At 35.6% G+C, this 23240-nt stretch overlaps 1 protein-coding gene across 2 annotated transcripts in view; it reads right to left on the reverse strand.

The window, feature by feature from the left end:
* Positions 1-18625, reverse strand: part of LOC112047971 (alpha-tubulin N-acetyltransferase) — a 22550-nt gene extending 3925 nt beyond the window's left edge. Inside the window, exons 1-7 of one of the 2 annotated variants that reach the window (XM_024085298.2) lie at positions 18387-18625; positions 16349-16501; positions 8705-8876; positions 7680-7831; positions 6259-6340; positions 4998-5035; positions 3921-3944 (exon numbers count right to left, since the gene is read on the reverse strand). In XM_024085298.2, the coding sequence (XP_023941066.2) occupies positions 3921-3944; positions 4998-5035; positions 6259-6340; positions 7680-7831; positions 8705-8876; positions 16349-16501; positions 18387-18493 (728 nt within the window). In that variant the 5' untranslated portion in view covers positions 18494-18625. The remainder of the gene's footprint in view (positions 1-3920; positions 3945-4997; positions 5036-6258; positions 6341-7679; positions 7832-8704; positions 8877-16348; positions 16502-18386) is intronic. The other variant, XM_024085305.2, reaches the window with a different exon arrangement.
* Positions 18626-23240: the final 4615 nt, after the last annotated feature.

Consider the following 23240-nt stretch of genomic DNA (forward strand, 5'->3'; position numbering starts at 1 on the left):
TCTTTCCTAAAATTTATAAAATACAGTACAATTATAAAATTGTAACTAAAAATGATTACCCTCTCATTCTGAGAAGAGAATCGTGCTCAACAGTGAGCCGAATATGGGTTGTTGATAAAATATTATACTATATTCAAACACAATAAATGCTTTTTGGGAATTTTTTACATTTCAAAATCGAAAATTCTGTAAATTGTAAATGTATTTGACCTAATAAAATTATAAATTAAATCTTGATTAAATTTCTGAAATTTGGGCAAACTCAGGCACTGGACGTTATTAAAGGCGGAGTTATAGTTGTTTGACGTGTCGTGTCGTGTCGTGTCGTGACGCTTCAAATCAGAAGCGATCACGACATGTCACAATACATAAGTGTAAACGTTGCCATACAAAATGTATGATACCGATTCTGTTCTGATGCGTCACGACACGCCACGTCAGACAAATGTAAATCCGCCTTAAGTGTAAACGTTGCAATACAAAATGTATGTTACCGATTCTGCTCTGATGCGTCACGACACGACACGTCAGACAAATATATATCCGCCTTTAGATGAGTCTTCGGCCGCGCTATACATGCGGGGTTAAGACGACAGAGGATTGCGGCGGCGGAGCGGGCTTCAGACGCATTTTTTGGTTCATTTATTAAATCGCTCTTTCTTCTTTCTCTCTATCGTCATACCCAGACGCGCGTGGAGAGTCATTCAAGGGCGATGCCTCATTAGTGCTATGTTGTGTCGTCGCAACGGATCAACATGATATTGTGAGTCACACCTGCGTTGACAAATGACGCACGACGTCACAATACAAAAGTACGTCATCGTCGCAGTCAGTCTCAACATAAATCGAGACAAATGCAACACTGACTGGCGTAGCAAGTGAACTCCCTTAAAAAGTCTCTACGACGACGCAACACTTTAATGTGACATGTCTTTTAAAATATATGGAAAACAGCATGGCGTTGACGTTGTGTCGTCGCAATGTTGACGCTGTCTGTTGTCATGAAATGTTTTAGTATAGGCCTGTTCTGATAAAACTCAAGACATACGTTTACATAACACACAGAAGCAACAATAATTATGATAATATAAATTCAAGATAACAATTTTGTATGATCGTACAAATAAAAAAATACACAATTAATACTGTAAACCAGATCTTTGATGCCAACAAATAAAGAATATATTATTCATCCTAATTTTCTTAGTACAATAGAATAACAAATCAATACATTTAGATTGTGTCGCTTTGCGTGATAAACTATTCAATAAAATTACAATGTATCAAAATAGCTGTAAATGTATTAAGTTTATTTGAAATTATAAATATAGCCTTTATTTGTTACACAAAAAAAAAAAAACATATACCTTAACCCAACTTTACATAATATGGTAAAGTTGTGTCTATGACTAAGTTGACAAAACTGAGTCATAGACACGGATACAGAGCGTTCATACATAACGTTAAGTCAGGCGTTACATAGTTCAATGTTTTTTATACACATTAAAAATAGCCAGCCAGTTCTTATTTTAAATATTACTAAGATTCCCCTTTCCCCAGTACATGAATCTTAGTAATATTTACTAGTAAGGTTGTGCTAAGGAGTTACAACAACACTCACTAACAGGAAAATAATAACCTCTTGGACTCAAGTCCGTTCCCGGCCGCGCTGTGAAGTTATTGACACTTCTTTTGAGTTTGCTTTAGGTATAACATAAAATAAATATATTTCTCAACGTACAAACCAAGGCTAAGAGTGAGTGAGTCTACTTAGAACCTGACTGACATTCCGTCAAGTAATGCTCGCTCCTTTAGGGGCGTCCATTAATTATGAGATCCCTTTTGACTTTATCTTAGGTGATATTTATTGTGATTTAGATGAGACAAGCCGCAGGATAGAACGGTGTGGGCGGGTGTATGTGATCTTATGTCTGGGGTATGCGCTTAATACTTTGCAGTATTAGCACTGTTGCTATATACTAAAAGTAAAAGTACTGTTAATTATAGTACAAAGTAATAGTGAAACATAATTATCTGGAATTAGCTTCTATCATTTTCAGTTTTGTGCAGTCAGTACCTGGGGCTTATCCTAAACGAACACATCTATAGTGTAAAAATATAGCACACTAACAAATTCCTTACATAATGAGAGAGGCAGGTCATCTCCTACCAGATAAAAATCCAGGTGGGGGGTACGGATCTTGGGGCTATGCCTTCTTGCCCGGGTAATGCGTGGGGGATTTTGTTCCTCCGGTCATGTTCTTCTAGCCACTTTAGGGACTGGGCCTAAGTCTAAATAAGTGTCAATCCATAAGCCCCGCGCGGAAACACGCAATAGTTGACACATTTTTTTAAATGGTCTTAAATTGTTTATTATCGTTCTACTGATTGAAAATAAGTTTTTAATATTTTTTCGAGACCTGATTACATGAATATTTTATCAATTTCTTAAACGTATTAGGTATGTTATCTTCCGTAATTTTATCATAATTATATACATTTGACGTTCCTTATAGTGAATTCAATATTTTCAATTCATTCAAAACAAATTGACCCTTAATCGGTGGATTGTTGTTACTGACAAAAATCAAATTTTAGAGATGGATTTTCGATGACATGAAAATTAACATAGAATGTTAATGTGTAATGTTCGCAGACTACCTCTTAACTATTAAATAATTTAAATTCCTCGAATGCCACGTATTTCAAGAGTCATTTCTAAATTAATTTAAGACCTTTTATTCTGTTCAAATATACAGCGACCTATGTGTAACGCTTGGTACTCTATTTAATTTACGTTTTATTTTCTTATTAAAATATTGGGGGTGACTGCTTTGCCTCTCGTCTTTGTAAGATTTGGTGATATTATTTCCCCTTCCTTCTATTTTACATCTGAACTAAATAATGGACGCCCGCTAATATAGGTTATTACTACAAAATTAGGTTAGAGGTCACATGCTAATTATAAAATAGTGCAGACTCGATTTTCTTATATTTTTCTTAGATATTTAATATAATACTAGTTTATAGGCTATAGGGATTAGTAACTATCCAGGCACGATAATATTTAAGAGTTAAAAATAGTATATATGTATATACAGGATGTCCAAATAATATATAAAACGCAAATAGTAAATAAAAATATTTTTATTACATCTTGTGTGATAATACGAGGGCTGCCGTGTCTACTGAGAGTCGTGTCGTTTGCCAACTTCTGATTATTAAAAAAAAACTTTTGGTATCTTCATTCTGAATTTAGAATTCGAAAACAAAAGAATGTTTTCAGATTTGTCGAATACTTTTATTGTATCATCTGTTCAAAGGTGACAAGTCGGTTGTAAAAAAATAAATACCTAAGGAAAATTTTCGAGCGATAATTTTCTACAAATTTCAAAGAGATTATCGAGGCTTCAGAGCTTTGATGAGATCACTTCTGTGTTTAGTGATGCAACACCGTGTCTTAGGACTGTAGAACGCTGGTATTAAGAATTTCAACGTGGGCACTCTAGCCTTAGTGACAAGAGACTTGGAGGTCGTCCAAAAACCGCCATGACGAAAGAGAATATCGAAGCCGTGCTTTCCTTATCGTCGGAGATCGTCATGTGACATACTGTGTAATAGAGGCATCCGTGGATACGGAAAAAAGAATGTAACTTAGCCACACTAAACTTTTTTTCAAAACTATTGAAATTAGTTTTGGATAATTAGGTGGTGGTATATCTACCATTTGCGTTTTGTCCAGTTTTTCGTGTCCTGTCAATCGAGTCTCCACTATAGTCAATAAATATTACGTCAACTAAAGTTATTTCAATAATATCTAAAAATGTCTATTAAGTTAGATAAAACTTGTGTGCAGGCAAATTACGACAAGTTTTAACTGGAATAAAAAAAAAACCCTTGGAAGAAAATTTTCCGCTTACTTATTATCATACCAACGGAGAAAGCTGAAAGCAACAGAAAAAAAACAAAAATAGAACAAATGAAAAAATAACACAAAAAACATCATAATCAAAAAATAAAAATCATAAAGCTACCAGTAAACAGTGGTTGTGCTTGTGCATTTAATTCTATAAATAAATAATAAGAACAAAGGCGACCTTTCAAATACATATATATATATATATCTATTAATTTTTTTTAATATAAGAAAAAATGTTGGACGAGTTAAGACATAATATACTCGTCTATTAATAGATTTGCCTCGCGATTCCTTATTCTACCGCTTGGCTGAAATCACTCCAGATGATAAGCAATGATACAGTCTATGGTTTCCACCATAGACTGTATGGAGACCGTCTAGAAGACGCCAATACACTTTCAACTTGAAGATATCCATATTTTTTTTAGAAGAGGCAAATCGCTTCGAACAAGTTTTAATTAGAGCTAATTCACGATTTCTGAGACTGACTTCCGGATCGGGTAGAGATTTTTCAATATTATAATTTTTCTTCATTAACAGCCAATGGACGTCCATTGCTGGACATAGGCCTTGCATAGACTTTCAAACACCACGGTTTCGAACCGCCAGCATCCAGCGGCCCTGCGACCCGCTTGACGTCTTCGGTCCACCTAGTGTGGGGTCGACCAACACTGCGCTTTCCGGTGCGGGGTAGCCATTCCAGCACCTTGGGAGTCCAACATCCATCGGCTCTTCGAACTGTGGCCTGCCCATTGCTACTTCAGCTTCAAGACTCGCTGAGCTATGTCAGTGACTTTAGAAATATATCACTAATGTTATAAAGAGGTAAAGTTTGTGGGTTATTGACGTTGTAGGGAGTAAGTAATATCGGGATATCTACACAGGTATTTGTATTTGAAAGTGTTGTAGGCTATATATCATATTGGGAACGGGAACTACGCGGATGAAACCGCGGGGTATCGGCTACCTTACTATATACTTATTTGCTCGTACAGCGTGCATCGTGCGCGATCAGGTTTAGGGTTAATTTGAGCTAGGAAAGAGGAATATTGAAATAAAGCAAATCACTAAAACTTACGCATTGTTAGCCTCCTGGTACTCGTCACCATGGATAACCTATAAATAAGAAACATTTAAGCTATAAGTAATGTTATTAATTCTGTATTTCTTTAATATTAGCTTTATCCAGAAAAATAGTAGATTATGTCGCCAAACAATATAAAATCAATTCCTTAATAAATCATCTGGATATATGATCAAGTGCTAAATAAATGTTTTTGTATTTATTACTGGTTTGTCCTGATAAGTAAACTAAATGAAAAATGTTACTGAAAGTAAAAAGTAATATATGCCATTTGAAAAAATCACAAAGCTATATAAAAATGTAAGTCTTTGTATTGCAGAATATAAAATTACTTTGTTGTGACTTCAGTTAAAATAGATAATTTAAAAGTAACATTATATATTCCATATCAGCAATTATTAAAAATCGGCAGATAGTAAGAACGGCGTAATAGAAAGTACAAAATTAAAATACCTATGTTGTTAGTAATTATTATTCTACTTAGCTATAGTGTAATTTTGGAAAGAATAATTTACGCCAGAGGTTTCTTTGAAAAATGAAAAATTTAACAGAGCGAGATCTGAATTGGCTTGACATTCCTTATTTTATGAATATCTAAAGTTTGTTAGTCCATGGATCCATTATGCCTATACTTAGAGTGGTAGCAGAGCATGGGCTGACAAACTTTCAGTTTCTATAAAACGACGAAGAACTGTTTGTCACAGGCTTTTGGATTACAATTATTCATAACCAGACCAAGGAGCAAAATTACGACCCTTAACCACACACTTATTACGCTTTCACTGCTAGACCGTTAGACCAATTAACAAAATCCTTTCTACATTATCAGCCAGTGCCATCATTATCAACCCATATTCGGCTCATGGCTGAGCTCGAGTCTCCCAACAGAATGAGAGGGGTTAGGCCAATAGTCCACCACGCTGGCCCAAAGCGGATTGGCAGACTTCACGCATACAGAAAACTTAGAAAATTCTCAGGTATGCAGGTTTCATCACAATGTTTTTCCTTCACTGTTTGAGACACGTGATATTTAATTTCTTAAAATGCACACAACTGAAAAGTTGGAGGCGCATGCCCCGGACCGCATTCGAATTCACACCCTCCGGAATCGGAAGCAGAGATCATATCCATGGGACTATCACGGCTCGGCCAGTGCCAGAGGCTTTATCTTATCCCCGTATCCCCGTACTGGAAATAAAACTACGCGAGTAAAGTCACAGGGTTGCCGCTAGTTTACATATAAAGGACTACTCACATTGCCTATGATGGACTGCGGTTTCGGAGCTGAAAACCGGCCGACTGCGCCCGTCATCACTGGAGTGCAACGCCCTGACTTGCTGCCGCCACCAAACAAATTATGCAATTAGTTGTTATCTCAAATGATAGTCTAATTCTATTTCACTTGTACCTTATATCATTAAGCATGTTGTTAATTGAGTAATAGTTAACATATGATGTTTTAATGTGATAATATTAGACATTAAAATGTGTAAAAATTCGATATAATGTGTAAAATAACTAGATACCTAAAAAAAACATTTAACTATAGTAATGTTATAAAGAGGTAACGTTTGTGGTATTGTAGAGGGTAATCTCTGGATCTACTAAGCCAATTTTGAAAATTCTTTATCACTAGATAGCCACTAGGTGACACTTTGTAAGTGTCATAGGCTACGCCTAACGCCTAATGCCTACGGCTAATAATATGGAGAGATTTTTGAAAACTTAACGCCCAAGACAATTTGGGGACGTCCAAGGGGATGAAAGTTTGTATGAAGATCTGAGCTATCTGATAGTTATAAATACGGAGTTAACCGAGCCATTTCGAATTAAAGTGCATCTATACTAATATTAGAAAGCTGAAGAGTTTGTTTGTTTGTTTGATTGAACGCGCTAATCTCCGATCTACTGGTCCGATTTAAAAAATTCTTTCAGTGTTAGGTAGGCCATTTATCAAGGAAGGCCATAGGCTATATATTATCCCCGTACTCCTACGGGAATGAGAACCACGCGGGTGAAACCGCGCGGCGTCAGCTAGTTACATAATACGAAGTTTAATGTAAAACCTTTGCTGTGCATAGAGATGCACTGTGTGTGATTTTCATAAAAAATAATATTTATAAGGGTAAATTTATAAACGACAGGATAATTAATGTTATTCTACGTATTCTATAATGGATAAGCAATGAATGGTTTAAGATTTATTAAAGAAATATTTCTTGTTGGTTAATAAGTGCTGTTTTTTTTAAAAAAGCTCAATAATATTTATTGAGAAATGAAAAATTAAAAACATCATTATTATTCATTAACAGTGTTTGCCCACATTAGAGGATATATTTTTTTTTAATATTGTGACGAAATAATGAAATATTTTCAATATACAGAACGCCGTGGTCGACGACGGCTTATAGGTCTGGAAACAAAACGAAACATTTGCAAATTTAAAACTAAAACAATAGAAATCATACTAATATAAAAAGACGAAACTTCTGTAGTGTGTACGTTTGTTACTCCTTCACGCTGTAACTACTGAACCGATTTAAGTGTAATATGCCCCGGATATATAATTGAGATGATTATACCCCCAGATTAATACATATGCTTTTTACATAGATCCTGCGGGATTTCTATAAAAACAAAACCATACATACTTAATGCAAATAATTAAATACACACCTTTCCGAAACTATGGAGAAGAAATCCGGCGGAACAGCAAAGTTGTTGCTTTGGCGAATCAGGCGCTCAACGCCATAATTTTTCCTTATGAATTGCTCCATTTTGGCTGAAGGACCATCAATTGCCAGCTTGTTGGCTGATGTATTCAGGCCCTGTAATGTTGACAGTTCGCTATTATCTTCTTGTCCTTGTTTCTGAAGTGACTTCATTCTTCTGCGTCAAATCCCCATAACCTATTAATCCTCGACGTTTATTTCATTGTAGTGACTTCCAGACTACTTATAACATCTATCCAACTCAACATACATTTTGCGTACATTATTTCAGACACTCGGGTAGCACTGCGGGCCTTTAAAGACATTTTTTTTGGAAATAGCTCTGAATTTTAATGCTCCAATACCTCATAGCCGCGATAGCCCAGTGGATATGACCTCTGCCTCCGATTCCGGAAGTGTGGGTTCGAATCCGGTCCGGGGCATGCACCTCTAGCTTTTCAGTTCTGTGCATTTTAAGATATTAAATATCACGTGTCTCAAACGGTGAAGGAAAAACATCGTGAGGAAACCTGCATACCAGAGAGTTTTCTCAATTCTTTGCGTGTGTGAAGTCTGCCAATCCGCATTGGGCCAGCGTGGTGGACTATTGGCCTAATCCCTCTTATTCTGAGAAGAGACTTCAGAGAGTTCAGCAGTGAGCCGAATATGGGTTGATAATGCATAGCTCATAGTTCGTCGCCGCATAGGCTGACATTAACGGTCCACTACAGGAAAAGGCGGGAGGACTTACAGGAGAGGGTATATGGAACTTAGGCCCACCGAACTGTTTCGCGGGCTTAATGATATAATGTTACGTTAATTAATGACTACCATCACTTGTTAATAATAATGACCAGTACCAACGGCTTAATGTGCTCTCCGAGACACTGTGGTGTAACACCGCACCAACTTCCCAACTTCGAGCTGAAAAATTAACTGAAAATGTCTTAGAAAAAAAGAAAAGTTAGGAATAATAAAAATACTACTTACATTAAGCATGTGGTCGAACAAAACTTTTCCGTAGCCGTGTCTCTGCCGGTCTGGCAAAACGAAAAAGTCGAGGATGCACAGAGGTTCAACTTCGCGCACTTTGTCTTGATCGTCGAATAAGAAGAGATGTTTCCGACCTACTTTCAGCAGGCCAATCAATTCACCATTGCCCCTGTAACCAACACGTCATAAATTGTTAGGAAATTTGTAAGACAATTTATGTATTCGCTTCAAATATTACTACTTTCCACATTATAAAGAGATAAAGTTTGTGGTGTTGAGGTCATCTATTGAACCTATTTTAAAAATTCTTTTACTACCAGGAAGCCAGGTGATTTGTAAGTGACATAGTTTATATTTCGTCGATTTTCGGTACCTCGAGTCGCTTTTTAAAACAACGGCAATGTGAACCAGAACGTGAAAAGTAGACTTAATGCGATGAAATGGCTCAGGTGTACTATTGGACCCTCAGATGCTTAAGGGTAAAATACACAAAACGGTTGTAAGACCTGTCGTGCTGTATGGATCAGAATGTTGGCGATAAAAGGGTCGAATAGTAAAAGAATGCATGTGAACGAAATGCGTATGTTGAAATTGATATGTGGTGTGACAATAGATAAAATAAAGAATGAGTATATAAGAGGAGGCCTGAAAGTGGCGCCAGTAACATAAACAAACACGAGAAGCAACTATGTTTTAAACTATGTTAAAATAAAATTTGGAAAGGTTAGTTTTAGTTAAGTAAACAAATAAAATACATACACTTAAAAAAAAGAGGTTCAAAAATGTTTAACAAAAAATTCCGTATGTTTTTTAACAACCGTCTAACATGAGTCGACGTGGCGTTGTGCTGGCGTTCTGTTTAACCACGGGGTTAGGTATAGGGGGGTTAGGTATAGAGGGGTTCGGTATTGAAAGAAATGGCGTGCATGTTATTTGCTAATTAATTGTAGGGAGGTGTGACTCAAGGTTATTTGTATAGCAAACTTAGACGTTAGTTGTATAAGTCGAAATCAGTGTCAACACTAACCCGTACTTATAGACCGCAGTTTTAACTGTACAATAGAACTGTTCAGTTAAATCGTCCGTGTGTAGTGTCAGTTTTAACAGTTTGTACAGATTTTTTTAACGATTTTAATTGAAATTTTGATAATTAAAACTGTACAGTTAAAACTGAGCAGCTAAAACTTGACGTCTGTAGCTCGTCCTACCTGCATTATAGACGTTCAGTATTAACTGTACAATTAAAACTGAACAAATTCCATTTTACAGAGTCAGCCCTGTTTCTTTAAAATCTACAGCATAATAAGCTGTAGATTTTAAAATCGTCCCATACAAAAAGAAGTATGTCTATTGACGTCATCCATATAAATATACGAACAAACAGCCTTCGCTTCGAGATTCCGAGTTGTTGACATTGACGTATTAGGTAAGATTTCCAATTAAAGCCATAATAATATGCTTAGGCAGGCTTCGTCCAATCTCGTATGACTCATTTGTATGGTGTAGCTTAGTCAACAATTCCAAACTTTAATTCATCATCCCAAATGCGTACCTCGAGACATTCAGTATTTCAAAATTTTACTAATTTTTTATTTAGGTATAAATGGGGTCGGCAAAATTACTATATAATCTTCTCTATTCATCTCTTATACTCGTCAACTCATCAACCACTCCCTTTACACGCATGTCATATTTTACGCACACAAACACATGTCCTCTTTTTTACAAACCCCGTGGGAACCATGGACTTTCGCGGGTCGCGGTTCGCGAACTCCCATCCGGTTAATCCCAAATAGGTTAAGCCCGGACAAACAGACAAAAATTTTAAAAAGGTTGATTGTGTTTCAGTATCTTGTAATATGGATAGAAGACTAGCAGACCCGGTTAAGCTTCGCTTTGACTTATCTGCACTTCTTCCCTATCCCTATTCTATTCCTACCCTACCCTTAACCCTTGACTCTCAAACGTTTGTATAAGAAATAGAAAAGGGTTGTTTTATGGTTTTCCAGGCAATCATTCTAATTTGTCTCACCTTTTAAACCTTTCCTCCACCTCCACGAACATTTTAAGACCATGATAAGATAAATCCGTTCAGCCGTTCTCGGTAGTTCTCGTTTTTTAGCGATTTTTATAGATATGTATATAGATTTAAGAGGTGTCATAAATTTGACGTGTCTATCTGTCTGTGGCACTTAAGGTCCCGAACGGATGAAGCGATTTTAATTTAGTTTGTTTTGTATGAAAGTTGATTTATGTGCTCTTAAACATGTTTGATGAAAATCGGTAAGCCTTATAAAAGTTCTGGGGGGTTAAAGTCGAGGATCGGAGGTTTTTCAAAATTTTCAATTTTATGTTATCTATATACCTACTTATAATAAATCTGTAGGGAGGTCATTTCTGTACATGAAATATATTTCCAAAATAACTATCAAGGGGTGATTAGTGATCGATACTGATGCAAAAAATGCAATCAGTAAAATCTGTGTCTGTCTGTCTGTTTGCTATAGAAACAAAAACTACTCGACGGATTTTAATGAAACTTGGTACAATTATTCTTCATACTCCTGGGCAGGTTATAGTATACTTTTCATCACGCTACGATCAATAGGAGCAGAGCAGTGAAGAAAATGTAGGGAAAACGGGAGAAGTTACTCCATTTTTACTACTATATGTACGATACAACTAAGGGCGGACGAAGTCGCGGGCGTCCGCTAGTCACTGAATAAAATCAAAAAAGTACATCGGAATATTATTGGGGTATCATTACGCTACGCTGGTTGAATCTGGCGTAAAAAAAGTCGTGTACACTTCACAGCTCACGGCACACCAAGTATGTGGGACAATAGGCTTAGTTCCGCTTAGTCTCACTGAACTCCGAAAGAGTCGTCGCGATAAATGTCGCTGGCAGAAAATTAGGTAGCTAATAGGTATTACCTTAAATTAGTAAAACGGTATTATGATTATTTAATTGCATAAAATATAAAAAATAATCTTAAAACTCATAACTGATAAGTTGATGGATGCCTCGGACCGGATTCGAACCTAAGAACTCCGGAATCGGAGGCAGAGGTCCACTGGAATATTACAGACATTCATATAGGACATTCAAGAAATTAAAAGCCACGTGTCTCAAACGGTGATAGAAAAAAATCGTGAGGAAACCTGCATACCTGAGAACTGTCTTAATTCTCTACGTGTGAAAGTCTGCCAATCCTCATTGCGCCAGCGTGGTGGACTATTGGCCTAACCCCTCTCATTCTGAGAGGAGACCTGTGCTCAACAGTGAGCCGAATATGGTTTGATAATCATGATGATGATTATCGATATAAAGTCTACCGCTTCGTCTGTCTGTTCGTGATAAGCTCAAAGCTACTGAAATAATTTTCACTAATAGATATTTCAAGAATTTAGGTATATAATAAGTCGAGGTTATTTTTAATCGGTGGAAATTAATGTATGTCATGACCTGTTCAGACTAATCCAACAATTATTATTGGAAGTGTTGGAAAAAATCATACCACCTTGGACCACGCTGCTAAATCCCTTGAATATTAAGATATTATTTAATTTGATATAAAAAACTTCCCATCCAATAACCAGCTCGGTGAAGGTCGCATTCTTTTATCGCCCAATTAATTTAGTAATTTTATTGAAAGCACAAACCATCACATAAAAATTATTTTAACAATTTGTGTGTATATTTGTTACTCCTTTACGTAAATACGTGAATAGAAATAGATTTTACCCTAGAGTAACATTTAGGCTACTTTTTATTTCGGAAAAAATCAATGGTTCCCGTGGAATTTGTAAAAACCAGAAATTCAAGCGAACGGAGTCGCGGGCGTCCTCTAGTACAATAATAGTGTTCAATGAAAAAAACAGATTGTAATGTAACCTCGTTGGTTAGTATAATAAAAGCTGCACAGAAAATAATACACTAATAACATACATTAACAATACTTAGCTTAGCATTTGTAATCTATACTAATATTATAAAGCTGTAGTTTGTTTGTTTGATTGAACGCGCTAATCTCAGGAATTACTGGTCCGATATGAAAAATTCTTTCAGTGTTAGATAGTCCATTTATCGAGGAAGGCTATAGGCTATATATTATCCCTGTATTCCTACGGGAACGGGAACCACGCGGGTGAAACCACGCGGCGTCAGCTAGTATATGATATAGCTGTCAAGCTAAATGTATTGTATTAGTTTAACTTTATACAATTACTTTGTAACTGGCGAAGGTCGTAGCTTTTTGATAAAGTAGCTGCCGAAATTCCAAATTCTGAACGAGACATGCAATCTATTGCGTTGATTAGCCGCATTGCGGATATCGGCGCGGTCCCTTGTCTGAGGAGCTCTTTCTTTCAAAAAGGAAATTGAAGTATAGTAATATAAAGTATAAGTAAAGTAAGTAGGTCTAGCTTTGTAGTGGTATGGTGTACAGAGAGGCGCGTTTACGAGTATGAGTAAAGTTAATTCTCAAAACCTCAACGGTAAAGCGGTCGGATTCATCACCGAAGGGTGGTCGTTCGATCCCCTCCACGTTGGACTGTTACTCACTCCTAATACACGACTAGTATTTACTTTCCCTTCTACGACTAGTTAGAGGGAATAGGAATATTGATCTTTAAAAAAAAAAAGTTTTAAACTGTAGGAACGTCAGCAAAGCAGAATTACGTTTATAAAATCACTAGCAGACGCTACGTGGTCTCAACCGCGTAGTTCACGTTCCCGTATTGAAATAGAGAACCTATAGCATCCGGGGATAGTGTAGATTCGCAACAGCAAAATAACTTTTTAAATCGATTTAGTAGTTTCGGAGCATATTCAATACAAACAAACAATCAAATCTTTCCTCTTTATAATCTATACTTATAATAAAACTGTAACAGGTCAAATGAAATTTTTATTGGAGAGCATTATGTAATCAATACTGAAGCCAAAAATATTTTTTTTCGATTTTCTGTCTGTCTGTGTATTATGTTAACCGGAAATCATGCTGAAACTATTGGATGAATTTAAATGAAACTGGGCATAGTATGAGACCATAATACAGAGAAGGTATATGATACTTTTTGTTGTGAAAATAAAATAAAAAGGGGATGAAATAGGGGTTGGAAGTTTGTGGTTTCTAAGCAACGGTGTTTTTGTAAACGGGTTTAGATGTCACACGCCTCCCACTGTATCACTCTAATAAACAGTTTACACATACAAACACATTTTATACCACTAGGCCTGCCAACCAACATTACAACAGCATGGTGTGTTTAAGCTACAAATAACCCTCCCTCTCCATTTACCTTTCTATAATCACATACTTCCATTGTTGTTCAGATCCTGTGACATCTCCCACAAAACAATAAAACCCTAACAGATATATTGGACTTAGAAATCGTCAAAAATAATAATATATTGTAATTAAGTATATCTTTGTATATAATTAAGAAGCTTAAGTGGAAGTGGATAGGACACTTCATGCGGGATAAAAGGGATAAGTGGACCAGGGATGTGACAGAGTGGTATCCTAGGATAGGAAAAAGGAAAAGAGGTCGCCCCTGCCAAAGAAGGGAGGATGACCTCAGACAGACAGCAGGAGATACATGGAGAAGGAAAGCAAGAGATAGAGAACTATGGAAGTGTCTGGAGGAGGCCTATGCCCGAGGGCAAGCTGAAGAAAAGAATCAGTGTCAATGATATGTTACAATAATATTTTGTTTATAAAATTCAGTAAATAAAGGCTTTTATTATTATTATTTTATTATTATTATATCTTGAATTTGTATATGTTGAAGCTGTGATTGCCCAATGGATATGACTTCTGCCTTTCTTTTGGAAGGCATAGGTTTAAATCTGGTCTGGAGAATGCACCTTCCACTTTTCAGTTATATAAATTTTAAGAATTTAAATATCAAATGCTTAAACCAATGAATGAAAAACATTGTGAAAAACCTGCAAATCTGAGAATTTTCTTAATTCTCTTTGTGTGTGAAGTCTGTCAATTGGATTGGGGCAGTGTGACTATAAGTCTAATCCCTCTAATTCTGAGAGAAGACTCATGCTCAACAGTGATATGCTCAACAGTGATAGTGAGTGATGAATATGGGTTGTTAATTGAATTTAATTAATTTTTTCTAGTGAAAGTACAAATTAGAAAGTACATATTATGGAGAAAACAGTAAAATTATTCTCAAACTCTATGCAAAATGTTAAGCCAGTTATGTAAATTTATTGTCTAAATGTTTGCTGTAGTCAATGAAATCTGTTTATCTAAGTGATAAAACACATAAGAGAGAAACACTCAATTACATCAACAATCACAGACCTCTTTTTAGGAAGGCTGAGATTTAGTCAGCCTATGGTTCTACCATAGGTAAGCACACTAATTATGGGGTTTGGACTGCAGTAGCTTTGGAAGGTACTGTGTATTGAAGGTCAAGAACCTCAACTGCCCAAGTAAACATATTAGATTTTTATCTGCATAATGTCAGAAATTGTGTTTCCAATTGTCAACCATATAACTGCACAGTAACCCTTAATTTTTAACTGTTAAAGATTTTATTTTAAAAGAACATTAAGTGTCTCTAGCATAGGGTTGTCACAAAGCTAAGGGTCTGGCGACTGGAGGTAGGATTTTTCATGATATCTCTTACACCAGCACTTAAAACAACAACTCTGAAAGTGATCAGACTAATGTCTGTTGAACTTATACTTAAGTTAACTTTTAAATACAAATCATGGCTTCACAAAGTGACAATACTAAAGCATGTGAAGTGTTTGGCAAACACACCAAGGAGGCCAAACCAAGCCTCAACCCACAGAACTTCTAAAACTTAACTGCAGTAAACTTAAAGCAGTTATAGAACTATAGACATTAAACAGCACCTTTCATTCTAGGTGTATCAACAGGAGCCGTGATAGCACAGTGGATATGATCTCTGCCTCTGATTCCGGAGGGTGTGGGTTCAAATCCGGTCCAGGGCATGCATCTCCAACTTTTCAGTTGTGTGAAATTTATGAAATTAAACATCACGTGTCTCAAACTGTGAAGGATTGTGATGAAACCTGCATACCAGAGAATTTTCTTAATTCTTTGCATGCGTGAAGTCTGCCAATCTGCATTGGACCAGTGTGGTGGACTATTGACCTAACCCCTCTCATTCTGAGAGGAGATTTGCACTCAGCAGTGAGCCGAATATGTGTTGATGATGATGATAATGATGGAGGAAGAAGAGAAGAGACACTGATGCACATTATGCTTAGGTGCAGCAGAGTATTATAACAACGCGCAGCTCACATTGCCTCCCCAGCAACACTTCAAGAGGATTTTTGCGTCCTGGGCAGACCACTAAGCTTATTGAGCAAGCATTGTTAGCTGGAGTGACTCAAGAAGGGACTAGCAACAGAGTATCTAAGCACAACGGTTAACATCTTGCCCAAGTGAGGAAAAGGTCCAGCAAGAAGAAGGGTGTGAATTTATTCATCTATGAAGTGCAGTATGTGCCTGATGATAATTAACTAGTGTAATACAAAAATAATGTATTGGTATTTTTATTATTATTCATATAATTGGGCCATGTTGGTAAATAATATTGCCGCATCAGCAAAACTGTTTAGTCTATAATATAATAACAACTTACCCTTTAGCCTGACTGTCTTTTAACAGATATAAGAGGTGGTCTGGTGAATTCCGTAGCTTTTCTGCTGTGGTAATTACTCTGTTTAGGGCTTGAGCTGCAGCTGACTGTTCCCCCAACCGATCAATCAACTTCGAAAGGTTTTCTTGCATCATTCTGTAAATACAAATAGCTTTATCAAGAACCAATTGTTCAAATAAAATATGATTTAACTACAAGCTCCTATTAAGACAACTTTGTTTTCCTATTAATTAAAATCTCAGGTAAATTTAGTTTTTAACTGACTTCAAAAAGGAGGAGGTTCTCAATTCGGTCGGTATTTTTCACACACAAATATTGTTATCTTAAGTTGATCACTGTATTAAACAGGCCATAACAATATTCAATAACTTATAAATACCATCTGATTGATACATCCAGTGCAATAATAGCTTTTCAAATCTGATAGTGCCAGAGGTAGGTGCTTACAAAATACAAACAAATTAATGCCTCTATGGCACACTGAGGTCTTGGGTTTGATCCCTGGCTGGGCCGGCTAAGGGTTTTTAAGACAGAGAAAACTAGAAAGGGAACAGAAAAAAAAGATAACATATAGAGGGTAGGCAATAAAAAAAAGCCATGCGGTTTTGTGCTGTTCTTTAGCAGTAATAGTGAGGTTATATTATATTCCATGTAAGTCAGGTCAGTGTCACAGGTGAATCATATTCCAACTGGGTCCACAGCTGCACAGTTCAGTGTATTAAAATGTTAGAGTGGACTCACTTTGTACATACTACTATTTAACAACAAAGAAAGTGCTTGAGGACTGTGTTTTATATATTAATTTATGAATTCCTTGAAGATGAGTTGGCTTGAATCACTTGTCATAAGAGTGTAAAAATGTAATAAATAAACCTTTGTGAGTTTATTTATTCAATTTATAATTACAAATCTTTAATATTAGTGTACTGGACTAATTTGAAAATATATCACCAATGGAAAGCTACCTTATCAGGAAGTAGCCATAGCTGGGCACCGTTAATCAAATAGTTAACTTCGTTAATCGTTAGTCCGCTACAAAAAAGGTTAGCTTCGTTAAACGTTAAAGCGTTACATGTCGGAAGAATTAACGCAAGTTAACGTTAATCGTTAATCCGTTAATATGACTGGTTAATATTGCATTTTTATATCATTGTGTGAGATCCCCATTGCAAAAATAAAGGTGAGCACTGGGGAAAAATGCCATAATTTGTTTTTAGTTGATTTTTTCTATAATTTTAACATAAATATAGTAATTTGTTGATTTCTTTGAAAAAAATCTTTCATAATTTCTTACTTGTCTAAACCTGTTAATCACGTCGCGCGGTAAATAGTAAGCATTGGATTAACGATTAACGGACTTCTGCACATTAACGGAAGTTAACGGGTCCGTTAACATTTTTAAAAGTTAACTTAAAAGTTAATCCGTTAATCAAAATGTTAACTTCGTTAATTAACGATTAACGGATTAACGAGTTAATGCCCAGCTATGGAAGTAGCATAGGTTATAGTTTATCCCCGTAGCCCCAAGGGAATGGGAAATACGCGGGTGAAACCGCGCTGTTCTGCTAGTGTTCAGATATATTGATTAATGTGGATTGAAGGCTTTCAAAAATTGATAGTTACATACAATTCAAATATACCAATTTAAAAATAATTAGATGTTCAAACATATTTTAGGTACCTACTTAAAATACTCAATTGTAAATCATTTTGTAGACAGTCATAGATAAGTCTCAACGACTGGCAGCCATTTTAGAATGCAATTCTTCAATTTATTGATTATGCGACCGAAAATTGTCATTTGAGTATTTGATAATGAAATTTATTTGAAAGTACGGTATTTCTTGTGACATGCGTCAGTCAATTAATTATGCGTTATGAAAAATGAGACCAAGTTATTTGGATGAATCATTCCTACAATCAAGTAATGAAAAATTTAACCGTAGATTAGAAAAGATTATTGTATTTCAATAGATTTAAGTATTTTAATTGATATTTTTGATACACGATTAGATCGTACCTCATAGTTCGGACGTCTCCTTGAAATCCAGGTGGAATCAGAGTATAGTTTAACTTTGTAATTTGATCGTTTAAAATGTAATTTACTGGCATCATATTGTAGTCCATTTTCACGATTCTGTTCTCCTTTCTTTTTTTAAATATATTCAGATAACTCTTTGAGACGAGAAATAACGAGAATTTAATTTTTCGGTTTTGTGCACAGACGACAAATGAAAGTTTAACTTTTGTGCTTTTCGTTTCGTCACACACCACAGAATACAGATTTCACAGACCGCACTCCACAGGTTAATGATGTAAGGGTTGCAACTGTCAAAGTGGCGCTTTGATCGCTGGTACCTGCTGGTACATTGATTGCCCTTTCTATGGGAAATATTAGAAAATAATTATAAAATAATTATACTGGGGTTCTGTGCTGTTCCAAAATAGAAATAAATGGATTCTTGAAAAATACTTTTGTAAATAAAAATACGTTGATACTTTTAAACATCGACTTCAGGAACACTATCTTTCTCTTTCATCATAGATTCGTTATATTATACGTATGTATATGTATATCTCAGAATACAGAAAAACACAGTGTTTTTCTGTATTCTGAGGTATATATATTATATGTATTTATTTAGTTATCTATACTAATATTATAAAGAGGTAAAGTTTGTAAATTTGTATGTTTGTAAGTTTGTAACATTTTTTAAATGGGGTAATCTTCGAAATTACTGAACGGATTTCAAAAATTCTTTCACCAGTAGAATGCTACGTTATCGAGGAGTGCTATAGGTTATATTTTTTATAGGTATCGTATATATTAGCAGAGTTATCATAGTTTTTGTCATACAGATCAGACCGAAATTCATCATAAACAGACTTATTCGCATGCGCTGCCTTATCCATTGCGTAAAATTGAAATCAATGTATGGAGGCTTTATGTACCTTTAAAAGTTCTAAAAAAAAGTCCGCGACACCATATATCTATCTTCTATATTTTAGCAGATATAGCACCTTTAGTGTTTTAAATAATATTAATTTTATATACTTAGGTTTACGTCATTATTTATAATACTAAACTTAAATCCTTATCAAAATAAATTATTTAATGATTACAAGGATATTATGGAGATAAGATTTGCCCTTTAAAGTATGTTAATTAGTTAAATAGTTTCGGAGATAATACAAAACTTCTAAAAGACGCAGAAATTCCGCTATATGACGCCCCGCATAGCCAAACATAGTCTATGACACTCGCAAATAACGAAGCTTTCTATTGGTAAGTGGTCGGTCCAGTAGATCCAGAGATTACCTCCTACAACCACACAAACTTTACCTCTTTATAATATTAGCATAGAAGTCTCTATTTCCCTTGGTCATCCCACCGCGCTCAAGGGGTAGGAAAGGGGTAGGGTAGGATTTGGGTAGAGTTAGGTTGGGTAGGGTAGGGGTAGGGTTAAGGTAGGGGTAGTGTAGGGTAGGGGTAGTGTAGGTAGGGGTAGGGTAGGGTATGGTAGGGTAGGGATTAGGGTAGGACAGGGGTAGGGTAGGTAGGGGTAGGGAAGAGGTAGGGTAGAGGTAGATGTAGGATAGGGAAGTGGTAGGGTAGGGGTAAGATAGGGGTAGGGTAGGGTAGGGGTAGTTCAAAGTTTACAACGAGTTTCACGCGGACGAAGTCGCGGGCGTCCGCTAGTTATTTATATATATGTCGCCGTGGAAGCTTGGCTCACTGAAAAATCTATAACGTCAAACCTAATAATTATCATGTTTACTCTTAAGTTATTCGACTTAACTTATTTCAAGTAATCTTATGATTTTGCAATCAAAATAATGTTCTGTTTTGATTTAATTAATAATAAGTCTCTCAAGTAATGATCACAGGTGACAGCAGTAGAAAAGAGACTCTTTAAGTTCTATGTTGAGATTTTGCTGTCGTAACGGTTAGCAAAATCTACGTTAATTATTGTGATAATATTAAAATCAGGTTTTTATGTAATTACGATTTAATCATTTACTGTCTAAATAAATAGGACTGTAAAAGGTTGATCACGCGACTCTGTCCAATAGCATCGTGTCGGTAGCCGAAAATGTCGCGTAACCGGTACGCTTGAGAGAGTTAAGGCACCTTGCCCCCACCGTAGTCTGCTAGTTGAGCGTTTGAGTTCTAATCGCGTTTTTGAGATGGAATAGTCTTCTTCCATTTGTTAAGTATAGTGAAATAGTGAAGTGTTAAGTAGTGTTATTAAGAAAAGAAAGTGATTAGTGACTTAGGTTATTAATTGGTTCAATTCTTTGTTGAGCAGCTTGAAAGCGTCATGCTGCTTGTCGCGTTAGTGATTTTGTTCGACAATGTTTCGTAATGAAGTAATTATTGATCTTAAATTGTTTACTGTGGGAATGGAGAGCATGTCGGGCAGGGTTGGTGAGTGTTTATGCATTTTAAAAGACGTCTATAAACCACACCCTTGTCACAAGTCCTGGGACTTGCTCGATGTGCTTCCTCTACCACAAATAGTAAAATTAAGAGTAGTATGTTGTGTAAGCGATTAGTGAGTTTAAGTATAAGCGTACCTATTGTAACTGGCAGAGCCGATGACCAAGGTCGGGTCAGCGGTTCTGCCCACATTTTTATTAATGACTCTACGTTTTTCTACGACATGTAGTATTGATATGTACTGTTATAATTTATATATTTATTTTAATTTATTTATTAGTGTTATTATTGATATATTTAATATTATTTACTTTTATTATTTATGTATTAAGTATAATATGTTTCCTCACTTTTTTTTTGTTGTACCTATCCATTTCTTTGTTTACAATCTCTCCCACTGCCAAGGGTCACTGGCAGAGATCTCTAGAGATAAGTGTTCCCTTGTCCACTGTTTTTCTTTTATCTTTTGTGTGTTACTAATATTGGTACTATATAAATTAAATAAAAATTAAATATTTAAGCTTTGTCTAATAAGTCATAAAAAGCCCGCTCATGAATTAAAGAATAAATGAAAGTGATACTGGAAAAACTAATAAATACACAGGTAATTAATCTAATTGTAAATAATATTTGGTATGCGATACCTGCGATACTAAATAATTTAAATCCTTTTTTTTCATAATTAACGTCATTTTCTATTAATGATTTTAAACTATTTCGTGGTTGTTCATTATGCTTATAATTTAAATGAGTATACCGTAAATTTTCTTAGATGACTTTTTTACACAACAATAATGGCCGACTATGAATCAAAGACAATCAGTAGGGTTGAGAAGTTAACGGCGGGCATCGGAACGATATCAAGTAGGTATCGTTATAACTGAAATACCTAAACTAAAACATCCGTTACTATACTACGTTATCTTAAAAGGGAACGTATAGTAACGTTTTTCGGTTGTGTGCATTTTAAGAAATTAAATATCACGTGTCACAAACGGTGAACGGTGCACGGTGCTATGCCTATGGGTGGTTAAGAAATGGGGTGATCTTTTTTTATAAATATACTTAAACAATACACATCACTATCTAGCCCCAAAGTAAGCATACAGAGTAGCTTGTGTTATGGGTGCTAAGATAGTTGATATTATAGTATTAATATACAATTATATACTACATATAAATACTTATATAATGTATAAATACACACAGACACTTGAAAACACTCATGCTCATCACACAAATATTTTCCAGTTGTGGGAATCGAACCCACAGCCGTGGATGCAGAAAGCAGGGTCACTACCCACTGCGCCACGCGGCCGTCTCTTTCTTTAATCTTTTGGGGACGTACTAACGTCCAAGATTTGCTTATACTTCAAAAAAGTGTGCACGTATCCACGTACATACTGGGTGTAAGGGACATGATACCGAAAACTGCGTGAAGAGGTTAAATTTAGTTTCCACAACGATATTTTAAATACCAATTACGTCGGAAATGAGAAAATTCAGATTTTGAAAATTTTGAGCACGCAATGTACAGCGAACAATGCGATAACAACGCTCCGCAATCTACTGCGTACGTACGAGTAGGTAGGTAGGTAGGTAGGGCTGGCTACACTTACCTATCTAATACCAATTTTTATACTTTACAAGTTTTTAACTAGGTACAGGTAATAACTTACTTCAGGTTGTTTCTCGTTTACGAGACGTTCTGTCGTCGTAGTAGGTACGATATTCATGAGTACTGAATTGATTTGATCTAAGCATTTCAAGACTTCTCAGTCAACACACACAAACACTTTTCCTCGGCACCGGCGGCGGTCGGCAATACAACGTCGCGCAGTTTGTTTGTGACTTTGTATAGATACCTATTAGTCGTGACCTGCCTATTTGACCTCTTGGAAAACAGCTGATCGCGCGCATTTTGCAAATTAAATTTACATTGCTAGTTTTTGTTAAAAATCTTGATTTGACGATTTTTATTAAAAATCGTATTGAGATAATGTTATCCATACCAGTGTTTGAATAATGCTACTATTCGTAAGATATCTTTTACGCTATAGAAATAACGTGAGCATATTTATTGAATAACATTTTCATTAAAAAACTATTTTTTAAAATAAAATGATTATAAAATATTTCATTTTCCCATCTTTAAACTAACAATATATCAATTATTAAAGAATCATTCATTATCATTTATCGATAAGTTAACGCTCGATGTTATTTACCCATCCTTGCTTTTCATAGACAATCTAGCGTTACGAAATGTCAAATTGCCGTAATCGTAGTTAAGCTGTGCAAATTAATCTCGTTGTGATTTTGTTTTTCAGAAAATAAATGTGAATAAATCGTAAATTCGGTGTAGTTTTTGGTGTAATTCGTACTGTACGCGTACAATAAAGGATTTAGACACTTTGTTCTTTAGAAATTACG

Source organism: Bicyclus anynana, chromosome Z, assembly GCF_947172395.1.
Source record: "Bicyclus anynana chromosome Z, ilBicAnyn1.1, whole genome shotgun sequence".
Lineage (NCBI taxonomy): Eukaryota > Metazoa > Arthropoda > Insecta > Lepidoptera > Nymphalidae > Bicyclus > Bicyclus anynana.